Source organism: Aotus nancymaae, unplaced genomic scaffold (genome assembly GCF_030222135.1).
Source record: "Aotus nancymaae isolate 86718 unplaced genomic scaffold, 86718_ANA_hifiasm-v0.15.2.pri h1tg000059l, whole genome shotgun sequence".
In the NCBI taxonomy this organism is placed as follows: domain Eukaryota; kingdom Metazoa; phylum Chordata; class Mammalia; order Primates; family Aotidae; genus Aotus; species Aotus nancymaae.
Window position 1 is genome coordinate 56,172,780 of NW_026988473.1, and position 21,751 is coordinate 56,194,530.

The 21,751-nt window shown below is 45.3% G+C and overlaps 1 protein-coding gene across 3 annotated transcripts; it reads left to right on the forward strand.

The window, feature by feature from the left end:
* The first annotated feature begins 5,843 nt into the window (after nt 1-5,843).
* Nucleotides 5,844-11,455, forward strand: FOLR3 (folate receptor gamma). 3 transcript variants are annotated; one of them, XM_012456879.3, is made up of 5 exons: nt 5,844-5,983; nt 7,203-7,376; nt 10,519-10,707; nt 10,905-11,040; nt 11,146-11,455. In XM_012456879.3, the coding sequence occupies exons 2-5, from the start codon at nt 7,209-7,211 to the stop codon at nt 11,388-11,390; spliced, it is 738 nt and encodes a 245-aa protein (XP_012312302.2). In that variant the 5' UTR covers nt 5,844-5,983; nt 7,203-7,208; the 3' UTR covers nt 11,391-11,455. The 3 variants fall into 3 exon arrangements, with proteins under 3 accessions (XP_012312302.2, XP_012312304.2, XP_012312303.2); XM_012456881.3 differs by lacking the exon at nt 5,844-5,983 and adding an exon at nt 5,990-6,201; XM_012456880.3 differs by lacking the exon at nt 5,844-5,983 and adding an exon at nt 6,888-6,993.
* Nucleotides 11,456-21,751: the final 10,296 nt, after the last annotated feature.

Here is a 21,751-nt window from a genome sequence, read left to right on the forward strand (position 1 = left end):
TATGTACTCCTATCACCTGGCAGGATTTGCAGGATAATTGCCCAGAACTAGAATATTGATTCATATTTTTACATTACCCATCCCTTCTGTTTCTTCTGAGCTACAACCAGAGATCACTAGTTGGTTCATAGGAATAAGCAGGGTTAGTCTAAAATGTAGGCAAAAACTTAAAAACAACTGATGCTAGAATTTAATGACAAGTGTATGACACATTTTGGAAACATAATCATTTTTCTCTCTCCAGTCCTCATTTCTGTTAAAAATAAATCATAATAGGACCAAGTCGTTTGTAAAATAAACTTTAGTCTTATACTTGGCCTGGTCATTTGCATAAAGTGCAGAAAAACAATTATTTTCACATAGGCTTTTAAAATTGGCTTTGATAGAACTCTGTTCCACAAGGAATCTCAGATAGGACCTTTTAAAGCTGAGCCCAGCCATGGGTTTGTACCCTCAAATACCTATGAGTTGGGCAAATTCTTCTCTTCTTGAGGTCCCCAGATAGCATAGGGCTCCTGGGCTTGTTAGAAAATGACATTCTTTACTCACCACAGGTTAGGAACCCTGTACAGGGACTGCGTAGACAAAGTTTTCCCAAGGAGCTTTTATTGGCTCTGCAAGTCAAGCTTGATTCCTGAAAGGAAAGCACACCATTCCAGTCAAAGCCTTGATAAAACAACCAGTTTCTCCAGTTGCATCCTGCTGCAAAAGAAAATGGATTCTGATTGCACTGATGCAAATAACTATATTGCCGTAAGTTAAGAATATTCACAAATAGTTTCCAAATTCTAGAGAAACCAGGCAGAGAGAAATATGCTCCAAATTTTGTTCACAGAGTATGCCTTACTCAATTGTTAAAAGCTATAGATAGCTCAAAAGAAAAGTTTCCTTGACTCTGGAAAAAACAAAACAAGGATAAACAAAAAGTCAAAAAGGATTACTTCAGTTTTCTATTAGTTCCGTTTATTCAGTTAACTCTTGTTCTGCTTGATATTCATATGCATTTCAGCTCTTTATGACTCCTGTATGTTTTCCCTCTACTCCAATGTCACAATCTCCAAAGTAATTAGAAACCTGCATTTGAGGGTACCTTTCAAAGTCCAGTAGCTGATCACAAATCATCTTTTGAAAAGGGTCAAAACAGGACAATAACTGTCTGTGAATGACAAAATGTCCTTGAGTAGTCACATTCAAAAACACAACTGACAAAGAAATTTGGTTTTCTCTGTGGTTTACAATAACTTAATACAATAACTTTAATTATGATTCATAGCATATACTCAGACATTTGAGTTTTAGAAATTCCATACAATTAGGCCAGGTGTGGTGGCTCACACCTGTAATCCCAGCACTTTGGGAGGCTGAGGCAGGCAGATCATGAGGTCAAGAGATTAAGACCATCCTGGCCAACATGGTGAAATCCAGTCTCTACAAAAAATATAAAAATTAACTGCATGTGGCAGCACGTGTCTGTAGTCCCAGCTACTTGGGAGGCTGAGGCAGGAGAATGGTTTGAACCCAGGAGGCGGAGGCTGCAGTGAGCCAAGATTGAGCCACTGCACTCCAGCCGGGTGACAGAGCAAGACTCTGTCTCAAAAAAAGAAAGAAAGAAAGAAAGAGAGAGAGAGAGAAAGAAAGAGAAAGAAAGAAAGAGAGAAAGAGAAAGAAAGAAAGAAAGAAATCTCATACAATAATTTTGGAGCATGTATTAATATTATTCACTAAAATATACCCTGAAGAAGGTTAAACATTATTTTTATTTTGGCAATCTCATGTAACTAAATGTGTTAAATTATCCTGTTTACCTCTCTTTTGGATATTCCAGGGACATTCTGTAGCATTCAAAAGTTAGGGATTAGAAAAGACAACCTTGAACCTGAAGTTTGATTTTGGGAAGTCTATCAAACATGTTAAAGGTTTAAAACACTTAATATTATGAAATAGAACTTCAGATTACCATAAGTTATTTATTTTAGCCAAAATGATGACTCAAAAATTTTAAAACAAGGCAAAAAACTTTCATTATCCTTTACTATTACATGAAAATCTTCAAAAGAGAAAGTCAAGTTTCATCCTTGCACGTAAATCTATTTTCAGTAGTCTCAATTACATGCTGTAATGGTAACTCTTGGCAATTTTTAATTTTAATGTAAAACCTGGTAAGTTATTTTAATTATGTACTAAGCACAGATAAAGTCTGACTCTTTGCAGCATAGTTAAGGGTGTGGTTAATTCCATATGTCACTAGGCCTTACCAAATTGTAAAGCCAGCAAGTCAAACAGTTCTCAAAAGCTAAAGAAGCAGTTTATAACCTTACAACATTTAGCAAACCTAGTATCTGACCCGCATACATTAGACCACATATTTACATTTTGAAGACATTTGTATTTTACCAATTATCTTCAAAATTGTTTTTCTTTCTCAAAGATTAAAGTCACATGAACTAAAAGACAATACAGCTTTTATTGTTCCTTCAAAAAAATTTGATCTAAGCACTTATTTTCTTTAAGCCAATTAGAGCTCTCTTTTTATATAAACATCACACACAAATAACACATATATGATTACACAGACAGACAGATGGTTCAGTAGTTATAAGATTTTTCATTTGCCAATCACCTAATCGGATTATTGGCCTCTGGGTAGAGCACTTCAAGAAGCAGGGCTAGGAAAGCATGCAGTTTCCAGGGCCTAATAAACAGGCATAGCTGGAAGACAAAACAGATTTTGAAAGGGATCTATCTGCTTTTAATGCCTAGGGTTCCATGAGGAAAGCAGAGTTGTATTTTTTTCCCCCAAAATGGGGGAAACTAATAATTATATGGTAAGGAAATCTCCTTAACCAAATGATCACTAGCAATAAGATGTAGCAACCCTCATCATGTACCCTTTGATATGGTGCACTGACAAAAGCACCTATCTTCTGTAATTTTTGGGCCAAAAATGCATAATCTCAAGCTAATTACAAGAAAATACAGACAAACCCAAATTGAGGGACATTCTGCAAAATAACTGACCAGTAATTCTCCAAAAGTGTCAAGGTCATAAAAGACAAAGACAGGCTGGGTATGGTGCCTAATCACAGTACTTTGGAGGCTGAGAGGGGCAGATCACAAGATCAGGAGATTGACACCATCCTGGCCAACATGGTGAAACCCCATCTCTACTAAAAATACAAAAAAAAAAAAAAAGACAAAGAGAGACCCTGAGGAACTATCCCAGACTGGAGGAGACTAAGGGGACATGACAACTAAATGCAACCTGGAATCATAGACTGAATCCTGGGCCAGAGAAAGGACATTGGTGGGGAAACTGGTATAAAGGGCATAAATCTTGTAGATTAGTTACCCGTACTGCCTCAATATTAATTTCCTGATTTTTTAAATAACTGGGCTTTATTATGTAATATGCCAACATTTGGGGAAGTTGAATAAAAACATACTGGAAATCTTTTGACTATTTTTTGCAGTTTTTCTACAAGTCTAAAATTATTTCAAAACACAAAGTTTTAAAAAATCAAACATAGTTGCTTGAAACAATAACTATTTTATTATATTCCAAGATGTTGTGAGTCAGGAATTTGGGCAAAACTCAGCCAGGCAATTCTTCTGCAAAGATACCCACAACACATTCAAAGTCACAGGCAGAGGTTGGGGGGAAGGGAGGGCATTGAAAAGAAGAGAAAAGTCACAGGCAGGTGCAATGGAGGGAGGGCAGAGGGCTGCTGATTATGGTACAGGATTCATCCATGATGGAGCCCTGGGGAGGGAAGGGCTTCATAGATAGACACTGGTCTTGTTACCTCAGACTCACCTGTGGCAGGACCAGGTACTGAGGCCAGACTGAAAGCACAGGCTCTGCCTCTTTTTTTTTGAAAAAAGAACAGCCAGGCATGGTGGCTCATGCCTATAATCCAAGCACTTTGGAGGCCAAGGCAGGCGGATCACCTGAGGTCAGGAGTTCAAAACCAGCCTGACCAACATGGTGAAACCTCGTCTTAAAAAAAAAAAAGAACAAAGTTTCTTTCTCTTGAAAACATGAAGTTCTCTTTCTTAACTTTGTTCTTTTCTTTTTTTTTTCTCTCTCTCTCTCTCCCTCTCTCCCTCCCTCCCTACCACACCCTGCACTCTGTCTTTCTCTCTTTCTTTCTTTGACAGAGTCTTGCTCTGACGCCCAGGCTGGGGTGCAGTGATGCCATCATGGCTCACGGCCACCTCAACCTCCAGATTTCAAGCAATCCTCCCAGCTCAGCCTCCCAAATGGCTAAAACTACAGGCTTGCACCACCACGCCTGGCTAATTTTTGTGTTTTTGTGTGCAGATGAGGTCTCTCTGTATTGTCCAGGTGGTCTCAAACTCCTAGGCTCAAGTGATCCGTCCACCTTGGCCTCCCAAAACACTGGGATTACACGCATAAGCCACCACACCCAGCTTGCTAACTTTGTTTATATCGGCTAATGAAAGAGTTTTAAGTTTAGACCCTACAAGGTATAAAGAAATAACTTTAGTTATGCTATCAGATGTTCAGTGATACTCAAGTATGCAACTGTGGGTAACTTGGGTTCATGAGGTTTTTGAGTTGTCAAAAGAATAAATGTATGAGGAAACTACCGGAAAAAGCAAAGTACAGAACAGTATGCTACCCTTTGTGCACAGGAATGGGATATATGTGCTATAAATGCATTGAATTTACTGGACGTATACCCAGGGACCAGAACTCTCAGTGGCTTCATGTTCATACTTTTGCAAGCACATGTATAGTATCCTTAACTTAAATGTACCATTATATACATTCTAGTGTTATCAAAATTTACATAAATATTATCAAGTCAGATAAGTTATTCTGTGCCTTAGTATTTTCACTTCATATTTGGTATATTTGTGTGTATATACACACATACCTATATATATTTAAATAAGATATACATTCACACATCTAAAACAATGTGCAAAGGTTTACAGAGAAAGGTCTCATGCCTAATCCTGTCCTTTTCTGGCAGGTGACCACCTTATCAATTTCTTTTCATACCTTGCCACAGAATTTTCACCTGCAAATACAGATATTCTTTTTTTTTTTTTAAATGACAGAGTCGCATTCTGTTGTCCAGGCTGCAGTGCAGTGGCATGATCTTGGCTCACTGCAAACTCCGCCTCCTGGGTTCAAGTGAGTCTCCTGTCTCAGCCTCCCAAGTAGCTAGGATTACAGGCGTAAGGCATAGGATTACACCACACCCAGCTAATTTTTGTATTTTTAGTAGAGATGGGGTTTCACCATGTTGACCAGGCTGATGTCAAACTCCTGACCTCAAATGATCTGCCCGCCTCAGCTTCCCAAAGTGCAGAGATTACAGGCGTGAGCCACCACACCTGATCAACACAGACATTCTAACTCCTTTTTTACACAGATTTTTTTTTACATAGCATTCTTCTACACCTTTCTTTTTCCACTTAACAATGCACGTGGAGATTTTTCCATATTTGTACATTAGGAACTTTTTCTTTGTTACCACATTAAATTCCACTGGGTATGAGGTGGGAAATTAAAGAAAGAAAAGAAAATTAAAAATCAAAAAGGGAATAAAACAAGTTCTCTGTATTAGGCTGAAGGCAGTTAACAGGCAAAGCCCAGGCCCAGGAGAAAGCTTGATAACATTACCTCAGAAGCCAGAGCTCAGAGGAATGTGCTCTGGAGACTTTTCCAACATTCCCTCAACATAAGGAGAGAAATTAAATTTTCCTTATACCCTTACCTCTATAGTATGAGTAAGCTTAGGAATCTGTAGATATCTATCTCCTGTATAACTTCACATAGTCTGTTTTGTATCTAAGTAACACAGTGAAGGCACGAGAAATGTCTAAGCAGGCCGGAACTGCAGACAGCAAGGCGCCAGGGCAAAGGCCAAAAGATAAACTCATGCAGCACTGTCCAAACCGGCCCAAGTCCAAGATAAGGGACATCTGACCCGTATACCAAGCGTCATATGTAAGTCTGTCGCAGTTTTGATTAACTGCTTTTATTCTCGCTTCTGTAAACCTGCTTCCTGTTTCGTGATTTCGGGCCTCTGGTTGCATAAAAGATACTTGCTCTCTTTGCCCATTGCTCACACTTTCTGGATGCAAATCCACTGAGCCGGTGTACACCTGAAATAAATCCTCCTGTAACCTCATCAGTCTCTCCGGTTCCCTGATTTCTCGCAACAGGTAGATGTACCATAATTTAACTGGGTCCTTATTCAAAGACAATTGAGCTATCTCCTAGACAAAGCCTTATCCACTTCCCTAACAGAGGGTCTAATCAAGCAGACAGAATGGGGTTATAAAGTGGGTGGGGAGGTGGGAGAGACTCCCCATCAGGCTCAGGAGAGTGACTGAATTTCATTCCTCTGATTTCCTGGTCTGCTCCCTAGAAAGGTTCACATTCCCAGGTGGGCTGAGGATGGAGATAAGACCTTGTGACAGGACAGAGGGGAAGGTGGGGATGAGAGGTGGGAGGCGAGATAGTGCCTCCCCATCACCTGGGAGGCTGGGTTCTTTGATGTCTTTGCCTCCGTGGCCCAACCACCCACTGTTCTTACTCAGCCCCCTCCTCCATTTGCCACTGACCTGTTGGCCTCCCACTAGCTCTAAGCCTGACTCTCCCTGGGTAATTTCCTGAGATGTCCACCCCCTTGCCTCCCACAGCATCTGCTCTGGGACCATGAACAATAGCTGACAGCTCTATGGCCTTTGCTGGCCCCAGCTCAGCTTCCCTGGCCATCTAAACCTCAGCTGCCCTAGGATGGGAGGATGGGCTGAGCAAGCACAAGTCTGAGGCTGTCTAGAGTCCCACCACTGCATCAGCAGGCCATGACCTGTGGTTTCACCTTGCGTAAATTTTAGAGGAATTGTATAAAACACTGGAGAAATCCAAAAGAGGAAGTCCACTGGAGAGCTGGCTTCCTCCATGATCACAGAGCGAGCTGCTGTCAGAGTCTGGACCTAGAGCTCTGTTAGGTGGGAAGCAGGAGGAGAGTGCTGCCTCCAGGCTGGGGAAGGGCTCCCTCTCACCTCTACCCAGTCCACATTTTTTGGCTCAGCTGCCCTGTGGGGGATGCAGGGTGGGGAGGGCAGAGATCTGGGCCTGGGAGGGGGACAGTACACAATCTTGTGGCTGCTGCCCTTCTCTCAGGCCTTGTCCACCTCTGACTGTGGGTCTCTGGTAGGAAAAGATGGGCATGGCCTGGCAGGTGACCCAACTGCTGCTTCTGGCTTTGGTGACTGCTGCGGGGAGTGCACAGCCCAGGAGTGTGCAGGCCAGGACAGGCCTGCTTAATGTCTGCATGGACGCCAAGTACCACAAGGCACAGCCCGGCCCTGAGGACAACCTGTATGGCCAGGTGAGGATAAAGTGGGGTCTGCGGCGGGGGAGAGGGCTGCCTCTGACAGACAAACGTTAGTGGGGTGGAGAAGTCAGCTATGGGAGGTGATGAAGGCAGGAGGATGGCTGCTGTGATCCTGGAGGGCCTCCCCACCAGAGGCCACCAAATCTACAATAATAAAGAGACCACATACCTAACAGCCACTATAAGCCTATAACTCACATGCTTTCACTTATGCCATGTTAGTGAATAAGCCCAAAGGGCAGGGTGGGTGCACGGTAGTCTCTATTTATGCAAATGAGGAAATATATTTGGCCCACAGAAGACGCAGGTGCAAGTGGGAACTGAGGAGAGGGATTGTCCATACTTTCCCAGGCTTAATTACGTGTCAGCCCACAGAGCTCAGTGGCACAGTAGAAGAGGAGCTGGGCCCCTCATGGTCATGGTACAGCCAACATGTACAAACAGGCCAGCTTCCCACCCCCATTAGGTACTGAAGAGACAGTGACCAATCAGATATGCTGGGGAGACTTCCCAGTGAAGAGGCCATTGGCCTTGGCCTGGGAAGATGAGTAAGAGTTTTCCAGGAGGAAAAAGCAGGAAAGGGCAGCCTGGTGGAGGACAACATGCACTCAGGTCAGAGGGTGACAGCATCAGCAATGGCAGGTCCAGTGTGGCCAGAGCCAAGGGTGCTGATGCCCACAAGAAAAGGAAGGGAAGACCAGGGTCCCCATTCCACAGGTAAGGCCACTGAGGCAGTTCAGGGAGGGCAAGCTCGAATTTGAACTCCAGGCTCAGGAGAGTGCCTGTATTTCATTCCTCTGGTCTCCTGCTCTGCTCCCCACAAGCGTTCACATTCCCAGAGGGCTGGGGATGTGCCCAGGGGGAGCCTGTGGCATGGACAGGATCCGAGGGCTAAAGCGAAGAGAGGACAGCCCGGAAGCCCCATGACATCTGAGTCATTCCCAACATTCCATTTGCTTTCTTTAAAAAATCGTGGTAAAATTAAAAAAAAAAAAAACAAATACAGAATATAAATATCCCATTTTAGCTGTTTTTAACCGTCCAGTTCAGTGGCATTAAGTATGCTCATGTGGTGGAACCATCACCACCATATCCATCTCCTGACCTCTTTCATCCTCCAAAACTGAAACTGAAACTCTGTGCCCACCACTTCATTTGCTTTTCAGAACCTTCTAGAGTACCTCCTCTTTGCCAGGAAATGGTGCAGATGTAGACCTTTGAGAGACACAGATGATTATAATTCTCAGGGCCGTGAGCTATATAAGAGCGATGATATTTGTTGAACCCCTACTATAGCCAGGGAGTTCTTTTCATTATATTCACTAACCCTTTCAGAGGCAGAAACTCCTGACTCCAACAGGCAAGACCCATGTCTGCCAAACCCCAAGACCCATGATGTGCAAGGGGTCTTGCAGGGAGACCAAGAGTTGGGACATATAAGGAAACGCAAGTGTGAAGTTGGGCAGGCGGGGAAGCATGTTGTGTGTCAGCCGGCACCAGGTGTGGGCCAGGGTGTGGGAGATGGGTAGATCTGGCTCCACTCCCATGGATTTCCTTACTGTTTCTCCTGGGTGCTCAGACCTGTCACACCTCCACCATCACTTGACCCTAGGTGCGAGGGTTCAGCCCAGAAATTTTAAGCAATTGATTCCTGATTTCTCAGGTTTCCTGAGTCCTGGCCTAGAGTGATTTCCAAAGAGAAACTTCCACCATTTCTGCTTGTCTTACCTCCTTGTATTTACCTTTCTAGGATGGCCTTTCCTACATTTAGTCAAGTCCAGGTTCAGGCCCACTTGCAGACTATAGATCTTCTCCTCCCCCCCCAACCACTGTCAGTATCTATCTGGAGTCTCCTCACCTGGACTCTAGACCCTGGGAAAGCCAGACCTCCACCCTCCACCACAACCTGGGGCCAGATTCCTCTCCTCTCTGTCCTGAGCTAAATCTTTTTTCTTATGAGACAGATTTCACTCTGTCGCCCAGGCTGGAGTGCAGTGGCGTGATCTAGGCTCACTGCAACTTCCACCTCCCGGGTTCAAGCGATTCTTCTGCCTCAGCCTCCTGAGTAGCTGGGACTACAGGTGTGTGCTACCATGCCCAGCTAATTTTCGTATTTTTAGTAAAGATGGGGTTTCACCAGATTGCCTAGGCTGGTCTCGAAATCCTGACCTTGTGATCAGCCTGCCTCAGCCTCCCAAAGTGCTGGGATTACAGGTGTGTGCCACTGTGCCCTGCCTAAATCTTAAGCCCACTATTTACCATGGGTATAGGTTATTTAAACTGTAAAAATGGAGCTAAGGGTTGGTACTGAGTTGTTGAGAAGATAAAGTACAAAAGCCTAGGGGACTTTGCACCTATGATTTTCTGCCTAGAGTGTTCTTTGTCTTCCCTGTACACACAGATCTCCCACCCACTAAAACCGTACCCTCCCTGAGGGTAGGGTAGAGATATTTGTTTTGTTCACTGCAGTGTTCCTAGGACCTAGCAGTGTCTGATGTATATTAAGCACTCAGTTAATATTGGCTGGATGCAAAATGAATAATATAAATAAACTGAGTAACATAAAATAACTTTTTGAACAGTTAGAGCTGTACAAATAATAATTACTCTCCCAAACAGTGGCTCCCCGTCATCTCCTATATCCCCCGTATTATCCTCTGTTAAAAGCCAAAGTTAACTAGGCATGGTGGCTTATGCCTCTGATGGGATTTGGGATGCTGAAATGAGAGGATTGCCTGAGCTAAGAAGTTTGAGACCAACCCAGGCAACATAGTGAGACCCCATCTCCACAGAAATATTTTCTATTAGCCAGGGGTGGTGGCATGTGCCTGAATCCCAGCTTCTTGGAAGCTGAGGTGGGAGGATTGTTTGAGCCCAGGAGGATGAGGCTGCAGTGAGCTATGATCACACCTCTGTGCTCCAGCCTTGTCAACAGATCAAGACCCTGTCTTAAATAAATAAATAAACAGTGAAAAAGGCACCAATATTGTAATTACCTCTGTCCCAAGGTGGGGGTTCCTCAAGGGCCCTCCCCAGCAAGTGTTCCTCTGGATGACCTACCTGGGGCAGAGGATCCAGAATATGGAGGAGATGGCTGTGGTGGGGAGGGACTCAGTCCTGTGTCTTCCCCACCCAGTGCAGTCCCTGGAGGAAGAATGCCTGCTGCACGGCTGACACCAGCCAGGAGCTGCACAAGGACACCTCCCGCCTGTACAACTTTAACTGGGAGCACTGCGGCAAGATGGAGCCCGCCTGCAAGCGCCACTTCATCCAGGACAACTGTCTCTATGAGTGCTCACCCAATCTGGGGCCCTGGATCCGCCAGGTATGAGTACCGTTCCCACAAACGTGACCCTCATCAGAGGGCAGAGCCTGCCAGACACTTGCAGGGAGGGCTTGGTCCAGGAATTCAGGTCTGAGGGTGGTGGAGGCCGTGCCCCCTCCCACAGCTCTGGTCCCCTTCAAGCCTGCAGCTGCTGAGATACGTGGCTGATAGGAGCCTTTCCTCTCCTCCTCACCAAGGTCAACCAGAGCTGGCGCAAAGAGCGCATCCTGAACGTGCCCCTGTGCAAAGAGGACTGCGAGCGCTGGTGGGAGGACTGTCGCACCTCCTACACCTGCAAGAGCAACTGGCACAAAGGCTGGAATTGGACCTCAGGTGAGGGCCGGGAGGAGACCAGATGAGGAGTGGGAGTGGGGCTTTGGGGTTGGGAGGGGTGCGGTCTGACCCAGAAGCTAAGGGTCTTATGTTCTCCTCCCTCAGGGATTAATGAGTGTCCGGCCGGGGCCCTCTGCCGCACCTTTGAGTCCTACTTCCCCACTCCAGCGGCCCTTTGTGAGGGCCTCTGGAGTCACTCCTACAAGGTCAGCGACTACAGCCGAGGGAGCGGCCGCTGCATCCAGATGTGGTTTGACTCGGCCCAGGGCAACCCCAACGAGGAGGTGGCGAGGTTCTATGCTGCGGCCATGAAGGCTGGGGCCCCGTCCCGTGGGATTTTGGGACCGTGAACATTGGTTCCTGATCCAAGAAGGGTCCCCTGGGGTTCCTCCAACAACTCATTCTAATAGACAGATCCACGTGTGTCTTGTGTCTTGTAATTTGGGGACGAGTGGGTTGGAGGGACACAATGCTTCATCTTTTCCACTGATAAGCCCCAAATCAGACTGGAACTAGCCTGACATTCACGGGGAAGTAGGGTGTAGAGGCTGAGCTAGAATACAGGTATCTGACCCCTCAGTCTGGGTCTCTTATTGCTGCACTGGCTTCCCCCTCACGCCAAGCTCATCCCACCCACACTACACACAAGCAAAGACACAGATGGAGGGAAGATGGGCAGAGGTAGCCAGTGAGTTATTGGACTTCAAGTTGGGAAGTTTCTTTCAAGTTGAGAGTGTCTTTACCCTTCCCTCACTAGATATGGGCTGCTTGGAGATATTGGTGGGGAGGAGGGTCTCAATGATGAACTCATTCATTCATTCATTTCGGACAGGAGTCTTGCTATGTTACCAAGGCTGGTCTTGAACTCCTGGCCCAGGCGATCCTCCCTCCTTGGCCTCTCAGAGTGCTGGGATTAAAGGCATGAGTCATTGTGCCTGACCTACTTTTTTTTAAAAAATGACAACTAATGTTGCAATTAACAATCTTTTACTAAGTGGAATGTTGTATTTAAATTCCAGAAGGATTATTGGGTCAAGAGTACATCTAATTTTGAGAGTTACAACTTTATGGGGGTTGTATCAATGTGCCCCCCACCCCCACTAGCAAAGTATGAGAGTGCCTGTCCCTCTGCTGGGTGTGATGGCTCATACCTGTGATCTTAGCAGTTTGGGAGATTGAGGCAGGAGAATCTCTTGAGCCCAGGAGTTCAAGGTCAGCCTGGGCAACATGGTGAAACCCTATCTCTACAAAAAACTAAAAAAATCAGCTGGGCATGGTGCTGTGTGTCTGCAGTCCCAACTGGTAGGGAGGCTGAGGTGAGAGAATCGCTTGAGCCCTGGGAGGCTGAGGCTATAGTGAGCCGTGATTGTGCCACTGCACTCCAGCCTGGGCAACAGAGCAAGACCTACTCTCAAAAAAAAAAAAAAAAAAAAAAAAGAGAGAGAGAGAGAGAGAGTGAGAGAAAGTGCCTGTTACCTTACAACCTTGTCAACACAGTATGCCATCAAACTTTGGTTTTCTGTTCATCTTACAGGTGGGGAAAAGGGCATCTCAGTGCAGTTTTCATCTGTCATTGTTCCTAAGATCTGTCCATGTTGACCTATTGAGATCTTAAATTACCGGGTAAAAATCCATTCTATGTGTACATCACACTGAATTCAGTCTCCTACTGATGGGCATTGGAAGGAATAGGTTTCTTTTATGATTCTGACATTGCTGAAAGCCACAGGCCAGTTATTTGGTAGAATACCCCTCATTTGGGTTAATCTGTTTCCTCATGATTCATTGAGGTTATGCATTTTGGGCATGAATACCCTACATGGTTATCTCATGCATCACAACAGGAGGCATGTGGTGTGGGGTTTGCCCATTCCTGGTGACATTAACTTTCATCTTTTGGTTGAGATCATGTCTGCCAGGTTTCTCCACTACACTTTCCCCTTTGTAACTAGTAAATATGTTGTAGGGAGAAATGGAGAACTAGAGATACTCTATTCATCAGCACACTTCCACCTACATGTTCTACTAACTGATGGACCTTTTTTAAAAAAGTAAAACTAAAACCTAAACATGTCTTAGGTTACAACTCTTCCACCAACCCTTCAATGCTTTCCAGTGGTGTCTATTGTAAAAACCAAACTTCTTCAATGGCATAGAAGGCGTGCCCCATCTTTGAGCTCTCAAGCCAAGTCTTCCCCGTACCACCTCTGTAAATGAGCTCCAGTCACACTTCTCATGTTGCGGGTCTTTGCTCCAGCAACTCCTTCTCTGCGAGCCTGAAATGTTCTTCATTATCCTCTGCAGGCCTGCCCCTTGTGGCCACTCAGATGGTAACCTACACGTCCCCCTAAAATGACTTCTGACTGCTCAGCCTAACAAAGCCACCCAGCTGATTTCTCATCACACCATTCTGTGCCCTTGTGCGGATTTTTGTCTACTGGGTTTGTTGTCTGCCTTTCCCCTAACAAAACATACTCTCCCGACAGCAGGGTTGTGTCTATGTCATTTTATGCTCCATCCGCAGGGCCTGGGTCAGTGCCTGGCACCGAGAAGGTGCTCAGTAAGTTAAGGAATCACTGCATCCATTCTGTCAGTCAACTAATGCTTTCTGAGCATCCAGTCCACTGGCCCATGCTGGTCTCAGCCAACAGGAAGGGAATTGAGTTCTTTGCAAGGTCTGGTGGGGACAGACAGTTCTGAGAACCAGTAACTGTCAGAACAATGAGAGGGAAGCACAGAGTGTGGTGTTGTTCTGCTGAAGCCCACAGAGGTCAGGGAAGCCTCCAAAGGAGTAACGTTTGCCAAGCACAGAACAGCATCAGGAATGGGACTCCAGGAAGAGGTTTTAGTAAGTGTAAAGGCTTAGAGGTAATAGAATTGTGAGAAAATTCCAGGGTGGCTGAGATAGAAGTTATGTGGGGAGTAGGCAGCCGATAAGGCCAAAGAGAAACACTAGATCTACATTCGTTAGGACGGTGCCCTGTGGGCCCCTCACAGAGCTTCTCTCCTGCAACTGCTAGGTGAAAGAAGTCAGGCTTAGAATCAGACTGAGATCTGTAGTTTCTGCAGCTGGGAAGACGAGTGATGTGAGATTGCATGTGTGATGAGCTGGCACTCAGGGAAAAGCTCAGGTTTCTCTCCTCTCTAACTCTGAGGCCCTTGTCTGTTCCCTGAGGCCCAGAATCTCCACTTCTGTGAGTCAAACAGCTTCCTATTATCTATGGCTGGTCCTAGGGCAGCCTTCAGGTTGGGGTTGGAAGGAATGCCAATGGTTAACGTTGTGGTATTAAGCTTCCAGCTCAGGTAGATACTCTCTGGACTGGTTCCAAGCTGGCTGTCTGACTGTCGCTCCCTGCTGGGCCTAGCACTGAGATTCCAGATAGGCACACCACCCCATCCTTTGGAGCAGGGCACTGAGGCTCCACAATTGGTAAGGACTCACCAGAGGAACTGAACTTGACCTCTAACCCAACCTTCCAATTGCTGGTCGCTTTTTCTGAAGCCCTCATGGCCCAGGGGCCTGGCTCAGGGAGCAGGTCTCACTCTTGCAGCGGAGGGGCAATAAAGTCTAGTTGATGATCAGCCCCCAGGCTGGGGGCAGAGTATGAGAGGGCAGGAGCTCCCTCTAGAGGAGCTCCCATCTTCAGGCATTCCTAGACATCTGTCTGCCCTTCTCTAGTCAGCACTGGGGAATAAAGGAGGAAAGGAGGCCTGAGGATTCCAGAGTTCTCCACCTGCTGAGGTCTTCAGAGGACTCAGCCCTCCGGAAAATGCAAATAAAATCCTCAGCCCTCCAAACAACCGAATGGACACCTCTTGGCCAAAGAGATCCCGGAAAAACTTTAAAATCTAAGTTTTCCAGCCATGAAGATAGGTCAATCACACCTCAGTACATACCTGCTTCCTCATGAACAATTGCCAGGCTTCTTTCCCAAGAGTTAAACAGAAATCAGGCCTGGAAAACCAAGATCTGGAGACTTCACTGATTTCAATTTCAACCAACTGCCAGACTCCCTTCCCTTTCCCAATTTTGACATGAAAGCTGAACAGCTTACAAAACATTCCTTCCCGATCAATGACTCTCAACCACGGACCGGTTCTGGCTGGTTTACAGAGGCAGCACACAGTGCTTTGGGCTCTGTTTTTCCCCTTTTGACATATAAAGGCGAATTCGACTGCATTTTAATGTCTCTACCTCAAAGTGAATATGGGACAAATATAACATGTTTTCTTGGTACACATGTGTGCAACTCTCATATTCATAAATTTTCCTAAAACTTACTAAACATGTATGTTTGGCCGGGCGCGGTGGCTCACGCCTATAATCCCAACACTTTGGGAGGCTGAGGCAGGCAGATCACAAGGTCACGAATTCGAAATCACCCTGGACAACATGGAGAAACCCCATCTCTATTAAAAAAAAAAAAATGTATGTTTAGCCAATTCATTTAGTGTAAAACCCCTGTCCCACCCTCACTTCAATTCCTAGCTTGTAGGTTGCAACCCATAATAAGAAATAAAGCTCTCCTTTCCAAATGTAAAGATCTTGTGATCTTAAGCCGACCTAATTGACAACGAGAGTAGGAACCATGGAGTGGCCAGGTTCCCCCAGCGTGTGTGAATGCACTGGTGCCTGGTGGAGCCATTGACAGCTCAGTTGTCTCCCTGACAGCTTTGGGAAGAAGATGGGTAAGCTCTCTCCAATCTAAGATCTCCCACTTTTGAGATGAGATTTTGAGGACTTCATTTTTCACTCTCATCCTTTCCATCCAGACCCTGCGAGGACCATCTTTGTTGGCCCCAGGTTTCTAGTGGGAGTGCTCAGGGGCAGTTCAGCCTGACTCATTCAGTCCATCAGGTTTTATGAGGATGCTTGCCCTCTAGTGGCACTCAGAGGAATGTCTTATGCTCTTCTGGGGAACCTAGATTCTAAGCAGACAGTCCCTGACCAGCTGCCATCAGGAACATACCTGTTTCAGAATCATGAGAAAAAGTCTTGTGAATATTTTAGATCCTGGAAAAAGCTTACCTGGAACAATTTAAAGATTTATGGGCCAAAACGGAGAACTTTTGACAACATTTGACATACTAAAATTAGAATATTTGCATGCACAATAAGAACAGAGAGGGTTCAGACCAGGCATGGTAGTTTCATGCCTGTAATCCCAGCACTTTGTTTGGGAGGCCAAAGCGGGTGGATCACCTGGGGTCAGGAGTTCGAGACCAGCCTGACGACATGGAAAAACCTCATCTCTACTAAAAATACAAAAAATTAGCCTGGCCTGGTGGTACATGCCTGTAATACCAGCTACTCAGGAGGCTGAGGCAGGAGAATCACTTGAACCTGGGAGGCGGAGATTGCGGTGAGCCGAGATTGTGCCATTGCACTCCAGCCTGGGCAACAAGAGCAAAACTCCATCTCAAAAAGGAAAAAAAAAAAGAACAGAGAGTGTTCAGGACCTCTCAGAAGCAACAGGAGGCCTAGGTCTTTTTTCTTTTTTTTGAGACAGGGTCTCACTCTGTCATGGCGACTGGAGTGTAGTGGCATGATCATGGCTCACTGTAGCCTTGACCTCCTGGGCTCAACCATCCTCTCACCTCTACCTCCCAAGTAGCTGGAACTACAGGCATGCACTACCACAACCCATTAATTTCTTTATTTTCAATTTTTAATTTTGTATAGAGATGGGGTTTCACCATGTTGCCCAGGCTGGTCTCTACTTCCTGGACTCAAGGAATCATCCCATGGGAGACCATTTTTAAGTGGCATTATGAGAGCTCTAAACACAGTCAGGAGTCTCAGATAACCTCCTTAAATGAGACTAATTCAAAACTGAAGGAGTCTAATTCAAAACTTGACCAGCATATTCAAATCTATCTGCCACTATTGGCCGGATAGCTGGAGACCCTGCAAAAAGCCTTACAGCCCAACAAATTAATTCTCTGGCTGAAGTAGTAACCCATAATTTAATTGCTTTAGATTTTTTCTTAGCCAAACAAGAAAAAGTCTGTCCAGTGGCCCATAACACCTGTTGCACTTACATTAACCCTTCAGGTGAAATAGAAACTCATATAGGTTTGGGTATGGTGGCTCACATCTGTAATCCCAGCACTTTGGGAGGCTAGGGCCAGAGGATTGCTTGAGCTCAGGAGTTTGAGACCAGCCTGAGCAACATAGTGAAACCCCATCTCTATGAAATATACAAACATTAACAGGTCGTGGTGGCACATGCCTGTAATCCCAGCTATTTGGGAAGCTGAGGCAAGAGGATAACTTGAGCCTGGAAGGCATAGGTTGCAGTTAGTCCAGATCATGCCATTGCATTCCAGACTGAGAGTCAGAGCAAGACTCTGTCTCAAAAAAAAAAAAAGGAAAGAAACTCATATAGAAAGAATTTCCATGTAATCCCACCACTTTGGGAGGCTGAGGCAGGTGGATTACCTGAGGTCAGGAGTTTGAGACCAGGCTGGCCAACATGGTAAAACTCTATCTCTACTAAAAATATAAAAAATTTAGCCGGGTGTGGTGACACACGCCTGTAATCCCAGCTACTTGGGAGACAGAGGCAAGAGAATGCTTGTACCCGGGAGGCAGAGGTTGCAGTGAGCCAAGATTGCACCACTGCATTCCAGCCTGGGCAACAGAGCGAGACTGCTTAACTCTTAGGAAAAAAGCCTGGTAACAGTAAGGAAGAGGGTGTACCGAGGTGTGACCAGCCTCCTGTCTCATCATAGCCAGGAAACTTAGATTTTAAAGTTTTTCTAGGGTCTCCTTGGCCAAGAGGGGTTTGTTCAGTCAGTTGATGGGGCTTTGGATTTTCTTTCTCCACATTTCCTCCTTTTAGCTGAGATCTGCCACAGGCAGTATTAATGGCCAAATTGGTTACAAGGTGAAACTCCCAAGGACATAAAACAAGACGAAAGAGAAACTTCATCCAGACTTTTTTTTTCAGGGACCTTCAGCAAAGTTTATAACTGATCAGTTTGCTTGGCCATTTTGAACAGCAGGCTTACAGGTGTCCTAGGCCTACATTCTATCCTAAGGTACCCCTCTTTATGGCAGAACAATGTAGAAAGACACACAACGCACACCAGATTCACTACAGCTAGCCTCACAAGTCGTTTTTCTCATTAACCAAAACTTGCCTGTGGTAGGGTGGGAAAAGTGAAGAGCTCAGGAAGGCCAGAGAAAGACCCACCTATCCCAGAGACAACCAAATCAGAAGTTCAGATGGCTGCTTGTCGGTTAAGAAGGGATCTTTTCCAGGAGTTGCATCAGCTCTTAAGTGTCCCTGTTTGGGGAACAAAAAGCTCCTCATGTCCCAAGATCCGGTACATGCTCAATTCTGTCACCCATGGCCATCAGCAAAGAGTGCAAGGTAGATTAATCTAAAGAGAATAGCAATTAACATCTCATGGTGCTAAACCTGTTCTTAGCCAAGAGGAACTTACTCTGAGAGGGGCTTCTTACCCCCTAAATCTTAGAAGGGACTCTAACATTCCTGAATTGGGCCTTGAACCCAAGTTCAGTCAAGTGTCCTTGCCTTTTATGAAGAGGGGCCTTTAACCTACTCTGTCTTAGGAGAGACTGTAACTCCCCTAAGTTGAGCCTCTAACCCAATTCCATCCTTTACCTGGGTACTCCTCCACTTACCCAAAGGTAGCCAATTGGTGCTGCAGTCTATTTCCTTTGGGTTGGGTGTTTTCTCAGTATCATTTCTTCAAAGTTCCACAGGAAGGTGTTACCAGAAAGGGATCCAGATCCAGACCCAAGAAGGTGAGCACAAGATACAGGTCACAAAGACCTTGCTGATAAAACAGCCTGTGGTAGCCGGGCACGGTGGCTCATGCCTGTAATCCTAGCACACTGGGAGGCCGAGGTGGGTGGATCACCTGAGGTCAGGAGTTCAAGGCCAGCCTGGCCATCATGGTGAAACCCCATCTTTAAAAAAAAGAAAAAGAAAAAGAAATAAAACAACCTGTGGTAAAGAAGCCAGCCCAAACACACCAAAACCAAGGTGATGACCAAAGTGACCTGTGGTCGTCCTCATCACTCATTATATGCTAATTATAATGTATTAGCATCCAGATTCAGATCCAAGAGAGGGTTCTTGGATCTTGTACAAGAAAGAATTTGGAGTGAGTTCACAGAGTAAAGTGAAAGCAAGCTTATTAAGTAGGCAAAGAAATACAGAATGGCTACTCCATAGTCAGGGCAGTGGCTAGAGCTGCTCAACTAAGGATACTTATCGTTACTTCTCGATTATATGCTAAACAAGGGGTGGATTATTAATGAGTTTTCTGCGGAAGGGGTGGCCAATTCCTGGAACTGAGGGTTCCTCTCCTTTTTAGACCATTTAGGGTAATTTCCTGATGTTACCATGGCATCTGTAATCCTGGCGCTGGTGGGAGTATCTTTTAGCATGCTAATACATTATAATTAGCATATAATGAGTGATGAGGAGGAACACATGTCACTTTGGTCACCATCTTTGTTTTGGTAGGTTTGGGCTGGCTTCTTTATCACATGCTATTTTATCAGCAAGGTGTTTGTGACCTGTGTCTTGTGCTCACCTCCTAGCTCATCCCGTCACCTGGAATGCCACACCTCCTGGGAATGCAGCCCAGTGGGTCTTGACCTCATTTTACCCAGCTCCTGCTCAAGATGGAGTTGCTTTGGTTGAAACACTTCTGACAGACCCACCAGAGGAGCCCTTCCGTTTGCATCAACACGTGTGATTGTTTATTTCACAGACACTGTGTGCCAAATGTGGGTACAGTGCCAACAGCTCGCCTTCTTGGTTGTTGAGTTTCCGCATTACACAAAGAAGGAAGCAGGCCCAGAGGGGAGCCTGGGAAATGGAGTTGGAGAGACCCATCCTGGGTTGCTTGATTTAGGGGTTTAGACTGGGAATGACTCCTCCATAGATCTGAGAGAAGAAACTGCACACTGTGCATAGTGGCTTCTTTTCTGCCAGCCCTAAACAGCTCAAGAAAGGAAAGGAGAGTAGTCTCTCAGTTATGAGGCTGGGTGTGAAGCATTTTTTTTTTTTTTCTTTAAGAGAGGTCTTGCTATATTGCCCAAGCTGGTCTCCAACTCTTGGGCTCAAGCAATGCTCCCACCTTAGCCTCCCGAGATGCTGGGATTACAAATGTGAGCCACCACACCCGGCCTGAAGAACCTCAGTTCATGCATCTAGCAAACCTTTGGGCTGTGTCTCTCATCCCCACTGGACATGAGGTCTCCCTGTAACAATTATTTGGCTACAACCCCTTTAATATCCTGAACTTAGCCCAACAATTATTTAAAAAATCAGTATTCAGATATAACTAAAGAAGAAGCAGAAGTAATCTGTAATATGTATTTCAGCATATAAATATTCATTTTGATTCCTTTAGCAGATAGCAGTCACCACCCTGTTTGCATTTGTTTTGAATCAGTGAGCCTGCAGCTGCCACGTGCAGACTGACAAGAGCTCTGACTTTAACTTTTTCTTTTCTTTTTAAATTTTTATCTCTTTTTAGAGATGAGGTCTCACTACATTTTCCCAGTTGGCCTCAAACTCCTGCGCTCAAGTGATCCTTCTGCCTTGGCCTCCAAAGTACTGGGATTATAGGTGTGAACCACTTTTTTTTTTTTTTTGAGACAGAGTCTTACTCTGTTGCCCAGGCTGGAGTGCAGTGGCACGATCTCGGCTCACTGCAACCTCCACCTCCCGGGTTCAAGCGATTCTCCTGCCTCAGCTTCCCAAGCAGCTGGGACTACATGCACCACCATGCCCAGGTAATTTTTGTATTTTTAGTAGAGACAGGGTTTCACCATCTTGGCCAGGATGGTCTGCATCTCTCAACCTCATGATCCACCTGCCTCAGCCTCGCAAAGTGCTGGGATTACAGGCGTGAGCCACCATGCCCAGCCTCAAGCTTTATATTAAATACTAGGCCATGGTTTTTCATTCACTCAATAAGTAGGTATTGAGTGTTTATGTAACTGGAACTCTTTAGTGGTTACAATTTAACGTGCTTTCTGGCCTCTAAATCATTATCACCTTAATGAGGAATAAACTCAATGATTTTTTTTATCTTGCCAAAATTCCTATCTAAGCAGTCTGGGGAGTCATGCCCTACAAATCATAAATTTTCATCAGATGGGTTTTATTTAACCCTATATATGATGACTTACTTTCCAACCTGACTCTGGCATAACATGATGAGACAAGGAAGAAAAGCAAAATATTTTAATATTTTTATCTCAAAACATGTTTTTTTTTTTGCCATATCTTGAAATGGCCCTGCAAAACTGTCCTTTGTGGGGGAAAATTTGCATCTGTAAAGAATCTCTATTAACATAGCTGGATCTTTTTATTCCAGGCCCTCCCAGTCATAAAGAGATTAACTAAAAGTCTAGCACCTTTTACAGATCTGAATAGGAAACACTTGTCATTTACTGTCTCCAAGGGCAGCCATTATAAGACCTCAAAGAATCTTGGTTAGATCCTACGGGGTCTAAGGAGTGCCCAGTGGGAGCTGCCTGCCTACGTTTCCATTTCTACTTCCCCACAGCCATTGCTCTGTGCACTGAAATCTGGAGTCACTCCTACAAGATCAGCAACTACAGCTGAAGGAGTGGCCGCTGCATCCTTCAGGATGTGGTTCAACCTGGCCATGGGCAATCCCAACGAGGAGGTGGCAAGGTTCTATGCTGCAGCCA

Bases quoted from the DNA above. Each gene is read 5' to 3' on its own strand.
- FOLR3 (XM_012456879.3), top strand. From the start codon at position 7,209: ATGGGCATGGCCTGGCAGGTGACCCAACTGCTGCTTCTGGCTTTGGTG. The intron at 10,708-10,904 runs GTATGAGTACCG...CTCCTCACCAAG, and splicing joins TGGGGCCCTGGATCCGCCAG to GTCAACCAGAGCTGGCGCAA. The intron at 11,041-11,145 runs GTGAGGGCCGGG...CTCCTCCCTCAG, and splicing joins AGGCTGGAATTGGACCTCAG to GGATTAATGAGTGTCCGGCC.